At 45.8% G+C, this 12,500-nt stretch overlaps 1 protein-coding gene across 1 annotated transcript in view; it reads left to right on the top strand.

The window, feature by feature from the left end:
• The window catches only part of Anxa13 (annexin A13), a 56,671-nt gene extending 50,220 nt beyond the window's left edge, over positions 1-6,451 (top strand). Inside the window, exons 10-11 of the mRNA XM_021184033.2 lie at positions 3,059-3,171; positions 5,919-6,451. Coding sequence (XP_021039692.1) covers positions 3,059-3,171; positions 5,919-6,038 — 233 coding nt within the window. The 3' untranslated portion in view covers positions 6,039-6,451. The remainder of the gene's footprint in view (positions 1-3,058; positions 3,172-5,918) is intronic.
• The last annotated feature ends 6,049 nt before the right edge of the window (positions 6,452-12,500 follow it).

Genomic DNA, 12,500 nt, shown 5'->3' with positions numbered 1-12,500 from the left:
TGTGCCCCAGGACCATCTGCAACACGGTGCAGCCAGTTCTCTCACTTGGAAGGTGACTTCTGAGAAGAGACCTAGCTGTTAGCAGTCAGCAAGCAACCCTGGCACTGAGTGCCTGATCCTAAAGAGAGCATGCAAGTAAGGTCCGTCACAGTGTCTCCCGTGATTGTACCAAGAGTACGGGTCCCTTAGAGCATCTGACCAAGGCCTAAGCCTATTATCCCAGCTCAGCAAGCAGTTTGCAGCTTACATGACACACACTGAAAAGTGCCCACAGTTAGGACCTATGAGCAAGTTTCTGCAGCATGCCTAACATGGCCAGAGGGTTTCCTCTTCCCACTGGATTCCGTTCAGTGTTCTCAAAGAATGAGGTCTGTTTAGAACCAGAGGGGAGGGAGGCTAGATCTTGGCCATGGCCAAGCCAACCCCAGCACCTTCTCTTCAGGTGTTGCCCAAAGACAGGAAATAGCAGAGAGATGGGCACGGGGCCAAGTCTGGCATGCCCCCTTTTCCCTTTTGCAAGTCTATGGAATGAAGACATTGTCCATTGTCCGAATTGCTGTGGTAGGGAGTTCAGGGAACCATCGCAAATGGCACAGGAATGGAGGGACATGTCCCCTCGAAAGAAAAAGACCCAAACAAGCAGCTCTGGAACCTAAATTATGTGCTTCTACTGCCAAAGCCCTTTGTGGGGTTCGGAGGATGTTTTGTCCTCGCTGTTTTATTTTAAACAATGCCAGCAGTTGACCTTTTCTCGTCTATGCTCATTTCACATTCAAATTAGCAAACATCGATTTGATGTACAGAACTCTAAATGTTACCCACACTACCCATGCCCCACATGGAACACACATGAGCCCTGTGTGGACAGCTGTCCTCCAGGCTTCATGAAGGATCCATCCACTGACTTGTTCTGAGGGTCCAGACCTTTTCCTGTACTGTGACATGAGGACCAGGAACACCTCAGAGCACAATTAGAGAACACCAGTGCTACCATTCAATGACAGTGTTTTCCTGGTACCTGCCTAGCCCAGAGTTGTGTTCAGTGTAACATCAGAGGCATGAAAGACCCAGGTCTTTCTCATAAGGAGCTGAATGTTCACAAAGAACACACACACACACACCAATATATTAAGCAACAGTGAAGACAGAAAACAGACAGTACATATGGTTAGGAGAAGGGATAAGCCAGGCTCTGGAGTTTGGAGCTGTGAAACACAGGAGCCAATTAGACTCGCTGTTTCAATGGTAAAGTGCTTAGAGAAGACTCTGAGAGTCAACCTCACAAAGAAATGGCTTCATGGCTGTGTTTTCCTAGATATCCCCAACCCTACTCCACTTACCTCATAAAGACATCACCTCACCACTCAGATCTATAGGGGCTGAGATCACATGATCACCACCATGAAAACTTCTTCGATGGAGCCCATGAACCATCTGCCTCAAAAGCTTTTCCTGGACCTAGCCCAGGTTTACCACAAAGAAACCAGAAGTGGGACAGAGCCTGGATAGCCACCATTGCAAGCTCCCTGTGATGGTCTTATGCTCAGTAAAGTTTGCGAAGCCCCACTCTGAAGGCAAGAAGATCAGGGGATGGTGATAAGCCATAGCTGCCACAGCGTCCACTCAGCGTGAACAGTTTTATTACAGATATTCCCTAGCTATCCTGGCCCAACCTTCTGAGGGATCCCTGCTACTTGCTACTAAAAGGGAGCTGACCTTTGGACATCCATCAGTGCTGTGTATCATAGGAAAACTTTGTGGAAGTCAGAAGCTCATATAGCCTGGGGACCAAATGAGTCTCAAGTACACACTTGCTATGATAGCATGGGGTTTCCTACCCACCTCAAACCAGGAGTTTGGGGATAGAGAGATGACACACCTGACCCTCAACTGACAAATAAGTGGCTGCTGTATGGCCTGAAAAAAAAAGGGAGACTGGCTCCTGACCTGGGTTCTGCTCCGCTCCCGTGCTCAGAAACATCAACCACACAGACAGTGACCTAGGAAATGAAAAGTCCTGCTCTGGTAGAGATGAAGGTTCCCGTCGCACACTTAAGCTGAATTTATTACTATTGCTAACACTGAAAAACTGTTGTAATTCTAGCACTGTAACTCTTGTCTGAGGCAGGGGGATTGGTTGAGTTTGAGGCTAGCCTGGGCTATGGAATAAATCCCTATCTCAAATAAAACCCAAATTAAAAAAGTAATATCAGTAAGCTTTCTAGGAAACAGTCAACAACCTAATGAGTAAATGGCTCATTCCTTTTCAGCATTTATAGAGTGAATGCCGATGAGCCTGGGAGAAGCGGCTGGGAGTGCTGACTTTCCTCAGTGTGGGGGAAACCCAGTTGCCTACCTGGTTGTCAGGTTGATGAGCACACACCAAACTTCCTCAGCTTGTAAACAGAGCCAAGACAGCAGGCAAAGGGAGGGCCAGAAAGGAGCGCATAGCAACAACACAGAGAAGGGATCGTTATCAGGAGGGACAAGCATCTTCGTTCCATATACAAGATGAAGGATGCTGGGGACCTGCAGATGGTAATGCAGAAGGTATCCAAACAAATGTAGCAAGGAAAACAATGGGTGTAGAGGTTGCAGAACACAAGAAAGCAGGGTGTGGTCCAGCTGAGCAAACCTCGATATGAGGTTCTATTATGGAAGACTACTGGCAAGCGGTGTTCCTGTGGAGCCCTGCTCTAGCCCTGGAGGTTCCACTGGGTAGCATCATCTATGCCCATGAGTGAGACCCCAGACCTCTACAATATGAGCGCAAGGAGGACCCACACTCCTCCCCCAGGCCTTGCAGAGAATACAGATCATTCTCCTCATTCTGCAGTGGTTTCGACTCAGCTCTGGTTGGAGAGGCATACTTATGCTGACCCAGGGAACCTTCTAGATCTCATTTCACAACAGTTAAAAGGTCAGATCCTTCCAAACCTCTGCCTGTCAAGTCCAGAAGTCCCACAGGTAGCTGGGACACGCTGTGCCAATGCAGGTTCCCTGTGTTGTCCCACAAACTATGAGAACATTTCACATCCTCCTTTTCCCTCCCTCATAGTGAGATGTGCCCAGGACCTTGAGGGCTATTTTGCTGACCTACTATACAAGGCCATGAAGGGTATGGGGACAGATGAGGAGACGTTAATTCGCATCATTGTGACCAGAGCAGAGGTAAGAAACACTTGACTCTAAAAAAGGGGACTCCAACATCTTTTCCTCCCACTGATGTCATTGGTTACTGTTGTTGTCGTCGGACTATTTCTCAAATCCCTGTAAGACAAAGGCAGCCCTTCCCTTCCCAGAATATGCAGACCACATTGGACTCTACTTCAGCCTTCTCCTTTTCTTTTATTAAGATACAATACTGAGAGTTGCTTCTATTCTTGTCATCGGTGGCTCCAGAGAGCTGGTGGCGCTCTCTGTGTAAAGAGGAACTGCTGGAGCTGTTCCGAGGTAGCACAGCTACACCCAGCTCTATTTTAAGGAAAACAAACCAGAGCCTTGGAAAGGGGTCACCCTGTAGCAAGCAGAGATAGGACACAAGTGACTTCCTCACTCTCTTTACCTAACGGAGCACACCTTACAAGGATGAGGTTTTTTTCAGAATAACAAAACAAACAAACAAACAAAAAATCAAACCCCCCTCCCCAACTAAAATTTCAACAAAACAGTTTCTTAGCTTCTTTTTTTCCAATCCAGACCCTCTCAAAATTTTAGACACATATTTTTTTCAAAATACCATCTTTCCTCACCCAAACTTAACAGCACAGAGAATACTGAATATCTGCTTATGCGCTCCAATGCTAATACTAGTACTTCATATATAAAAAAGACTGGGGCTTCTTTTGCTCCCTAAGGACCAGTCTGCACCCCCTCTCAGAGAAGAATGTGAGTCTCGGAAAGAGAAGGGCCGGAGTAGGCAGAAACTTGGAAGCAGCCAGCAAGCAAGTGTCACAGAGAGCGCCTGGGGCTGTCAGGCCTTGGTGAGCAGAAGTGAAGTGAAGGGGAAGTGGCAGGCTTGTCCCCCGCTGCTGTGGCAGAAGCCTTGGCGAAATGAAAGGAGTCAAGCAGCTGAAAACCACAGACATCTTTTAAAAAAAAAAGTGTTCAGTGGAAAGGGAGCGGTACCAACCCAAATTCTGACCCATGCCTTTCGACAAGCGCTTAACAGCTGACGTTGTTCTTAAATATAGCTTCACAGCAGCAAGGCAGTGCTTTCGTTTTTTTATTTCTGTGCCTGGAATTTCTCCCCCTCCTCCTCCTCCTCCATGCCCCCCTTATTCATGTGAGCAGCCTCTTTGCTATTCTGCTAGAGTTTGCGTTCTCTCCTCTGTTCTGAGTCTCTCTCCCTCCCTTCAGTTGCTCCGCCTACTTTGTCTCTCCAGCTCTCAGCCACTCAGCCCCTGCTGAAGTTCCAGAGAGCTCTTGAGAGCAGCGGAGTTCTATAGACCCTGCGAGAGATTGGGTCCCATCAGATGGGTTGTGAGCATTCCATGTTCAATTCCATCTCCAAACGGACCACACGTGAGTGTGGGTCATCTCCATATGTGGTCAGTCTGTCTGGACTGCTTCGGGCCCAGCACATATATGTTTAGGGGATCCTCTAATCTTCCACGTGGACTAGAAAAAAATGCCAGCTGCTCCATCTTGCCCCTCCCCCAGAGCTGGCCAGACAGAGGACGCCCAGCAGGGCAGCATCTGTCCTCTAGTAGTCTGTCGATGGAGAGCAGCATCCAGGACAAACAACTCCTTACTCCCTGACCCTCTCCTGTCTTTCGTTCTTCTCTTTTTCAGTACAACCACACACTGAAGCAGGAGAAGGGGAGCCTGATGCTTCCCTGTGGTTTCTAGGCCTGCTGTGCAAGGCAGAGCTCAAACCAAAACCAAAACCAAAACAGAAAACTAAACTTTGTTTCTCTATAAGACTTGTTTTGTCCAGTCTGGAAGGTTTATTTTTTTCTGGTGTAGCTCTCTTCTTGGCAGCTAAAAGAGGCTGAAGCAGGTGGAACTCTTATTCCTCCTGATGTGGTACAAGGAAGAAATCATTTCTTTTTAAATATATATATATATATAATGTGTGTGGGTGTTTTGCCCGTATGCTTGATGCCCAGGAAGAGGGCATTGGATTCCTTGGGTGTCAACCTGGAACTGCAGATACAAACAGTTATGAGCTGCCATATGGGTGCTGAAAATCAAACCTGGGTCTTCTGGAAGAAAAGACCCAGTGTTCTTAATGGCTGAGCCAGCTCCCCAGCTCCCAATGCTTAATTTTAAACCTCTGGAAAATCATCTTACCTTTCTACCAAACACTGTCAAACTATGATTTGGAAAACCACCTACCTGTTTGTATATAGCTCTGTGACCCAGAATGACTCCTTTTCAAACACCTATAAGACATTCAAAAGAAAAATGTTTCGTAACACATGAAAATATATGCAGTTTAGGGGGCTCAGAGGTTAAGAGCCCTGGCTGTTCTTCCAAAGGACCCAGATTTAATTCTCAGCACCCACATGGCAGCTTACAAATCTCTGTAACTCAGTTCCAGGGGATCTGACACCCTCATACACATGTGCAAGCAGTCAAAACACTAGTATACACAAAATAAAAAATAAATAAGCCATTTTTAAAAACTTTAAAAAGGATGCAGTTTAAATTTTGGCTCCCATAAATAAAATTTGAATAGAATATGTGCGTGAGTAAGTGTAGACATACACACATAAAGAAACACGTATTTTTAGGGATCTAAAGTAGGCTTTCTTTTTCTTATCCTCCAAATGTAACTATAATGCCAGCCTAGCTCCTGAGGGCTGTTTAAAGATATAATAAATGAGTACGGTGGCGTAGGAGAGCGTTTGCCATTTACAACGCACGTACCATGGATGCTGTCACCTACGTAGTTGTCGTCATCCTTCCCACAGGTGGACCTGCAGGGGATAAAGGCCAAGTTCCAGGAGAAGTATCAGAAGTCTCTCTCTGACATGGTTCACTCAGATACCTCTGGGGACTTCCGGAAACTGCTGGTAGCTCTCTTGCACTGATCCAAGCCTGAGGAGAAACCCCCACAGCAGGATTCTTCCTCGGAACAAATCAAATTTGGAAATGGGTGAAAACCCTTCACCCCCTGGATTGTTTACTCATGGATTGAAAAGGAGCCCCAAGGCTAAATTGTCGAAGTCAGGAGCAGCCTCCTCCAAGGGCTTGAACAGTTCAACTTGAATGCTGGCTTAGCAGGAACCTGAACTGCCTGCCTTCCAGTCTCCCTTTAGCATTTGAAGCGAATGCTTTCTAAGCACAAATGAAATCAGCAGTTGGTGGGGGGAGGGGGGGAGGAGAACCCGAACATTTATAATAAAATGTTTAGAAAATTATATGCCTCCCAGATGTACAGAGCCAAAGCACAGGTTAAATGGCTAATGCGGCGTGAAGACAAGATTAAACGGTTTGCTCATTTCCCCTTCTGTGTGCTCAGTTTCAAAGCCTTTCTGTTAATTACAGTTATGGTTTATGCCTGCCTCCATCAGCGGCTTTGCCAAATTGGCTTGATGAACTTGGGTTCTTGCCTGCGAAGTAGAGACCTTGTGAAATCCAAATGAACTGGGGGATTGCGAACATTTATTAACAATCACCGGGGATGGCAGTCAAGACCTGCATCGAGGAAAGATGCAGCCTTCCTATGTGAAATGCAATGAGATGTAAAACTCAGTAACTGTGCCTGGTTCTATTGAGTTTTCTTGTTTCTCTACACATGTAGCTCACCTGAGTCTTCCATCCGATTTTTACATACCGTTAGGCTAAGCACAGTGCCAATGGGATTACCGTCAATGCCCTGTCTCTCAGGTGGATTGATTCTGCAATAATAGAATCTCTGGTCTTGTAGTCACATGGAGCCATTCAGAGACTATCAAGTTAACTTGGACACCTCAGGCAAGCCACCATAGCTATTCTGTCCTAGATGAGATCTGCACCTGGCACTGCTGAGTACCACAGTTTTATACTGAATTCATAACCCTACGAGGTTCATGTGACCTCTGATTAAGAGTAGAAGATATTAACTAACCTGACTTAAATCCATTTGTAAGCAACAGAGTAAGGATTCCTCTCACAAGCTGGATGGCTGGCCAGGTTTCTCAGAAATGTGGCTTGCAGGACGTGTGTGAGAATGAGTCAGTAGTCATTCGTTGCTTCTTCTTCTTCTTCCATTCACTATGGTGGGCTCCACCGACACAAAAGTCACCAGAATGTGGGCTGCTTCTAATGTAGTATCTTTCCAAGCCAGTCTTGAAATGAGATGTCTCCATCAGTTCGTGGAACGTTGTCAGTACACTAAAGAGTCAAAGTGCAGAGAATGCATGTCTACAGAGTGCTCAGATATAAACGGGTTATCTGTATCTCACCTCCTCCCATCGGGGCTCAGGGAACATCCCAGACAGGGAGAAGGAAAGACTAAGAGCCACTGTGGCAGAACAGCATCTTCCAAACGTGGCATAACATTGCGCTCACGAGCTTGTAGCAGTTATGGTTGCCTGTGTAAGATCCACACGTGATCAAGGCAGTCAGCTCTCCAGCACAGGTAGGGTAGAAGCACAGGAGGCCCATCCCTAGTGAGGAACTACTGACGTGTTCTTCAGGGCTGTGGCCCCTAGTAGGTTGAGAGGCAAAGAAACAGTAATGGACAAATGATTTGAGACACGGGCATTGTGGAAAGGACAGGCTAGCAAGGCTATATTGCTGAGTTTATATTTTGACCCCAGGAGCAATGGATGTTCTCCCAAGGTAGGGCTCTATGTTTTGAACACTGGCGGTCATACGTGATAGCTACATGCACAAAGAACATGATCATGTGTAGACCATCGGGGATCATTTGGATAGTATTATAGCAAATAGCCCAAACATTCAGTGTAAGGATAGATGTCATGCCATGATATGTCCTTTTTAGTAATTAGAAAATGGTGATCCACAGGTTACGGAGTTCTGTGAGCATCGCTACCTACCTAACAGTCATTGTCAAAGCTGAGCTTTTACACATAAAATGTTTTTTGTTTTTAAATCAGGACCAAGTCTAGTAACATAACATATGAAATCTATGTGTCACCAAACAAAAGCAAAGCAACCCATCCTTGGGCTCTGAACTCAGCAAGGACAGGAAAACAAAAGAGTGGATTGAAAAGAGACTGGGCCAGAATTAGCCTTGTTTGAGGGGCATGATTCACAGATAGAGGAGACCCCCAAGGATTACATCAAAGCCTACTTCCAGTGTTACAAGCCAACAGCTCATTCCTCCAAGCCTATGCTATCCCAGCATGCATTTCCTCCAGCAAGGCTCTGATGACACTCTGCACGGCTACTTGCCCCAGTGAGGTTCTTGAGGCATTGTGGGTAAGTAATTTGGGAGTCTAGCCTGGGCAAACCAAATAAGACATACACCCCAAAGAACTAAGGAGTCTCACCAGCAGCTCTGGGAACATTAGCCCTGCTCTGCAAATTCCTTTCAATAGCTTTAAGGGTTCCATGTAGTCCTTCCATGCATGCCTACCCCTCGCCCCATTTCACCCACTGTGTTTGAGAGGTGGAAAGCCTACATGCTGATGTACTGTTGCTTATTGTTCCCGACTCATATTCCATGATGTCATGACAGCACCTTGAAACAGGCTGTGATATTTACAGCACGGGAACTGGTGGATGCTGCAGATCAGGCCTTATTGCTGAATATTTACAGTTGCAGTCCCACACATTTCAGTCTGTACACATGTGTATGCATGATACACATGTAGGCATAAAGAGAGCAGAATCCATTTGTGTTTCTGTTAAGTGCATTTATAGGATGTCTTCAGCTATCATCAATGCCACATGGTTCTTGCTAGGATGCAAATGCTGACTCTAGAAAGCAACACAATGGGACAAGAGAGGAGGCGGTCATAATAGCAGAGTAAGTAATAAGGACTGAGGACATCCATGGTGTCCTGCCATTGCCACAAACTGTTTCCATTTCCGGTGTCAGGATTTCTTTTGACCCAGTTCAAGTCTTTGTATGAGTACGCAGGACTCTGTAGGAACCTGAGAGGTGCGATAGGACTGTGGAACATGATAAGTGTGGTAGGACTGCATCACAACAAAGCAGAGACACAGAAAGGAAAGCAGTCACCACAGGAGGGTTATACATGCATGAGCCAAGAAATAAGAGTGATGCCAGGCTCGATTACAGCAATCTGGTCACCTAGGACTTCTTATGAGAAGAAGCCTTAGTCCTTACAAGGCAGACAACCCCTTTGACCCAATCATCTTTTGCATTTTAAAAATCCTAACAGGTTATAAATCCATATTACGGACCAAGACTCTAGTACATGAGGTTTGGGGAAGCACATCAACAATCAGTATGCCTGAACACATGCGTACAAACAGAGAGGAGCCAATGTGCAACGATACATTTCATTTGCATTGATTAAATGTATGGTGCACTATTTTATTTGTGGACATCAGAATTTGTAACAGAAAGGATGGAGGGGTGGGTTGCTGGATGGTCCTCAGACTCCATCCCCATATGCCTAAGGGATTACTGACCTTAGGCTCTGAAGAGAAGGTTTCGTGGCTTCTTTGTAACAAAAGTAAAGAAGTTGATATCTTTTGTTTGTAAAGTAACCAACCCCAGGAATTCAAAACCTGGTCAATCAATACTGACTCCACACAGAAGGGACAGGGAATCAGAGACATAGTACACACTGGAGAAATCAGGAAAGCTCAAACTTAGGCCAAACCCTGGACAGTTTACAACGCTTCCGGAGTGGACTGAGCCTCTTTCCACCAAAACAAACCCAGAGCTGGGAGGAACCATCTGTTTTGTGAGCACCTGGATGATAAGAGTTATTGATTTATGTGGAGCATCCATACAATCAGGTGCCAATCATTGCCAGCTTCAATGAGTTTAGGGGTCACTTTACCGCTTAGTAATATTTGGTATCCAGTGTCACATTTGGATTGCTGAGAATACAGACACCTCAGGACAAAAGAGATGAGGCATTTTTAGGCTCCAAACTAGAAGACAAGTACTGATTTTGAATCATTCTTCACAGGGAGGCGTAATGTGGACCAGGGTAATATGACTCACCAACCAAATTGGACAACACTAATTATCCAAACTCCAAACCCAACCCAGTATTAATTTTTTTTTTTACTGCCTGGAAAACAATATCAATGTTGTTGTTTTTTCAAATCCTACTGAACCAGTTGAAATTAGAACCAGTCTTTTGAAAAGGTTGGGCCAGGAAAAAGAAAAGAACCAGAAAAAGCAAAATCATTTCAACACAAGGATTGTGTTCAGTTCACTTGTTTGTCAAGCACCAGTGTGAACTGAGCGCACGTGTTTCTGTCCAGAGTTCTTCTCTTTCAACCCTTAGCCTATTTGTCAGAACAACTGTTGACCTATTCTCTCTGCAAAACCTGTTGGCAGGTCCATGGTTGTCGTATGGGCTGTCAGCTTGTGGGGTGTGAGTGGGAGGTCCCCTGTCTTCTGGAGGACTGTGAACTTTGCAATAGCAGATCCTATTTCTGTCCCAACCTATTTATATCTGTGTTTTTGCTATTGTTGTTAAATAATGTCACAAATTCTTAAATAAGCTGATCAACTATGAAGAAAAAAAGCCTGTTTTGTTCCTGTGAAAGCCAAATTGAATATGCTAAAGGAGGGGAGGGGAGGGGAGGGGAGGGGAGGGGAGGGGGAGACAGAGATGGAGTAGAGATGATTAACATCACTGTCAGGTTGAGTAGATTGAAAATCACCTAGGAGACACCTCTAGACAAGTCTACACAGGTCTGCATGGGGATTTTCAGAGACATTGTAACTAGTGAGGCAGGATCTACCCTAAATACAAACTGCAGCATTCCACAGGCTGGGGACCCAGAAAGAACAAAGCAGGCTGAATACCAGGAGTCATCTCTCCCTGCTTTCTGACTCTGTATGTAAGTGACCAGCTACCTCCCCACTCCTTCCCCTGTGCCTCCTCCACTGTGATAGGATAAACCCTCAAACAGTGAGCTGAATTGATGCTCTCCTTCCTTCATTTCTCAGTGTTTTGGCAGAAAAATAAGTAATACACAGACAGACCAGCAACTGCATGCATGCCTGTGGCTCACCCTTCAGTTAAAGTTCTCAGTAAGTCACTATATGTTTCCATATCAGACCGAAGACTGTTACAGATGCTGACAGATCTCACATACTCACCTGAGGTAAGCAACTTTATATGGCTTGTGGGTCATGTGACCACATCAGTCCCACGGATCTACAATGTTTCTGAAGGGACAATCAATACAAGTTGACCATGTGGAAGGCACAAAGGTGAAAGTGAAGACTGAGTCTGAGTCAAACCACAGGGCCAGCAGAACACAGGCTAGCTCATGGTTGCCAATAGCGAGCCCCCAAACCAATGTTTCATTAAGACACCATGTGGCCTGTCATAGGTTCATGTGAGAAGAAGAAAATTAAATGGCTGATCTTAAGCCTGTTAAATAAGCAAACTTGCTCTAGAAAACATGACACCTGTGAGACTTCTCTCTCCCTGCCTCCAAAGAGCTTTCCTCTTCCCTCAAGCTGCTTTGTCTTGGCCAGAGGCATCTTTCACTGCAGAACCTTTAGGGAAAGTGATGTCCCTTTCCGTGAGGCTGTGATACTTAGGGGAAATTAAAGGCACACAAGCAAAGAACAGGGGAAGTTGGATCAGGTGGTCAAGCCACTTAAGTCCATAAAAAGATCCCTCTCGAGAAACGACTATGGAAGCTATGAGTGTGTCTGCTTCTGCAAGAGCAAAAGGAGAAACTGAGGAAAGGAGACAGCAGAGGGGTGGCATGGGAACAGTGCCTGAGGAGAGAAAGCATGACAAAACTTTGTAAGGAAATGCCAGGAAGGAAAGGTCTGTTGGGCCTCGATTAGACCATCTGGACACCTCGTGTGGTGAGCAGGAAGGAGGGAGAGTGTTCTCAAAGGCCCTCCAACTACCCCAGGGGCATCTTGGATGCAAAGTTTTGGTGTTGCCTGGCTTACCTGGCCAAGGATTTCCCTTTCCCACCCCAACCAACTCATCTGACCATGACCAGCAAAGCACAGGCCTGGAATGTTCTTTCAGGGGAATATTCACATTCTAATAATGCCTCCTGGAACCATCTTTCTTTTCTTTATCCACGGAACTTCTCTCCATGTTTTAGAAGTCATCATCAGATCTGACCTGGGGAAGAGATGATTTCCAGGTTAAAGAGCGATGGCTGACGTATGGCCTGCCAAAAATAGGATCTTCGTTTCTCCAAACTTACTCCATGGTCAGTGAGGATAGGATGCGGGTAGTCTTTGTTCCATGACAACATATTGGGCGGAAGTACTCTGTTAGGGTCAGAGTTCTGCAATGGCAGTCTGTAGGAGGAACTGTGCAGCCACCTCTGTATAAACACTGCCCCCATCTCACCCTTTGCAACTCAAAGGCATCTCCTGCAGGAGGACCTAGTTGAGGACTTCCCGA

This window comes from Mus caroli, chromosome 15 (genome assembly GCF_900094665.2).
Source record: "Mus caroli chromosome 15, CAROLI_EIJ_v1.1, whole genome shotgun sequence".
NCBI classification, from domain to species: domain Eukaryota; kingdom Metazoa; phylum Chordata; class Mammalia; order Rodentia; family Muridae; genus Mus; species Mus caroli.
The sequence above is the reverse complement of the archived record's forward strand: the minus strand, read 5'-3'. Positions and strand labels throughout refer to the sequence as shown.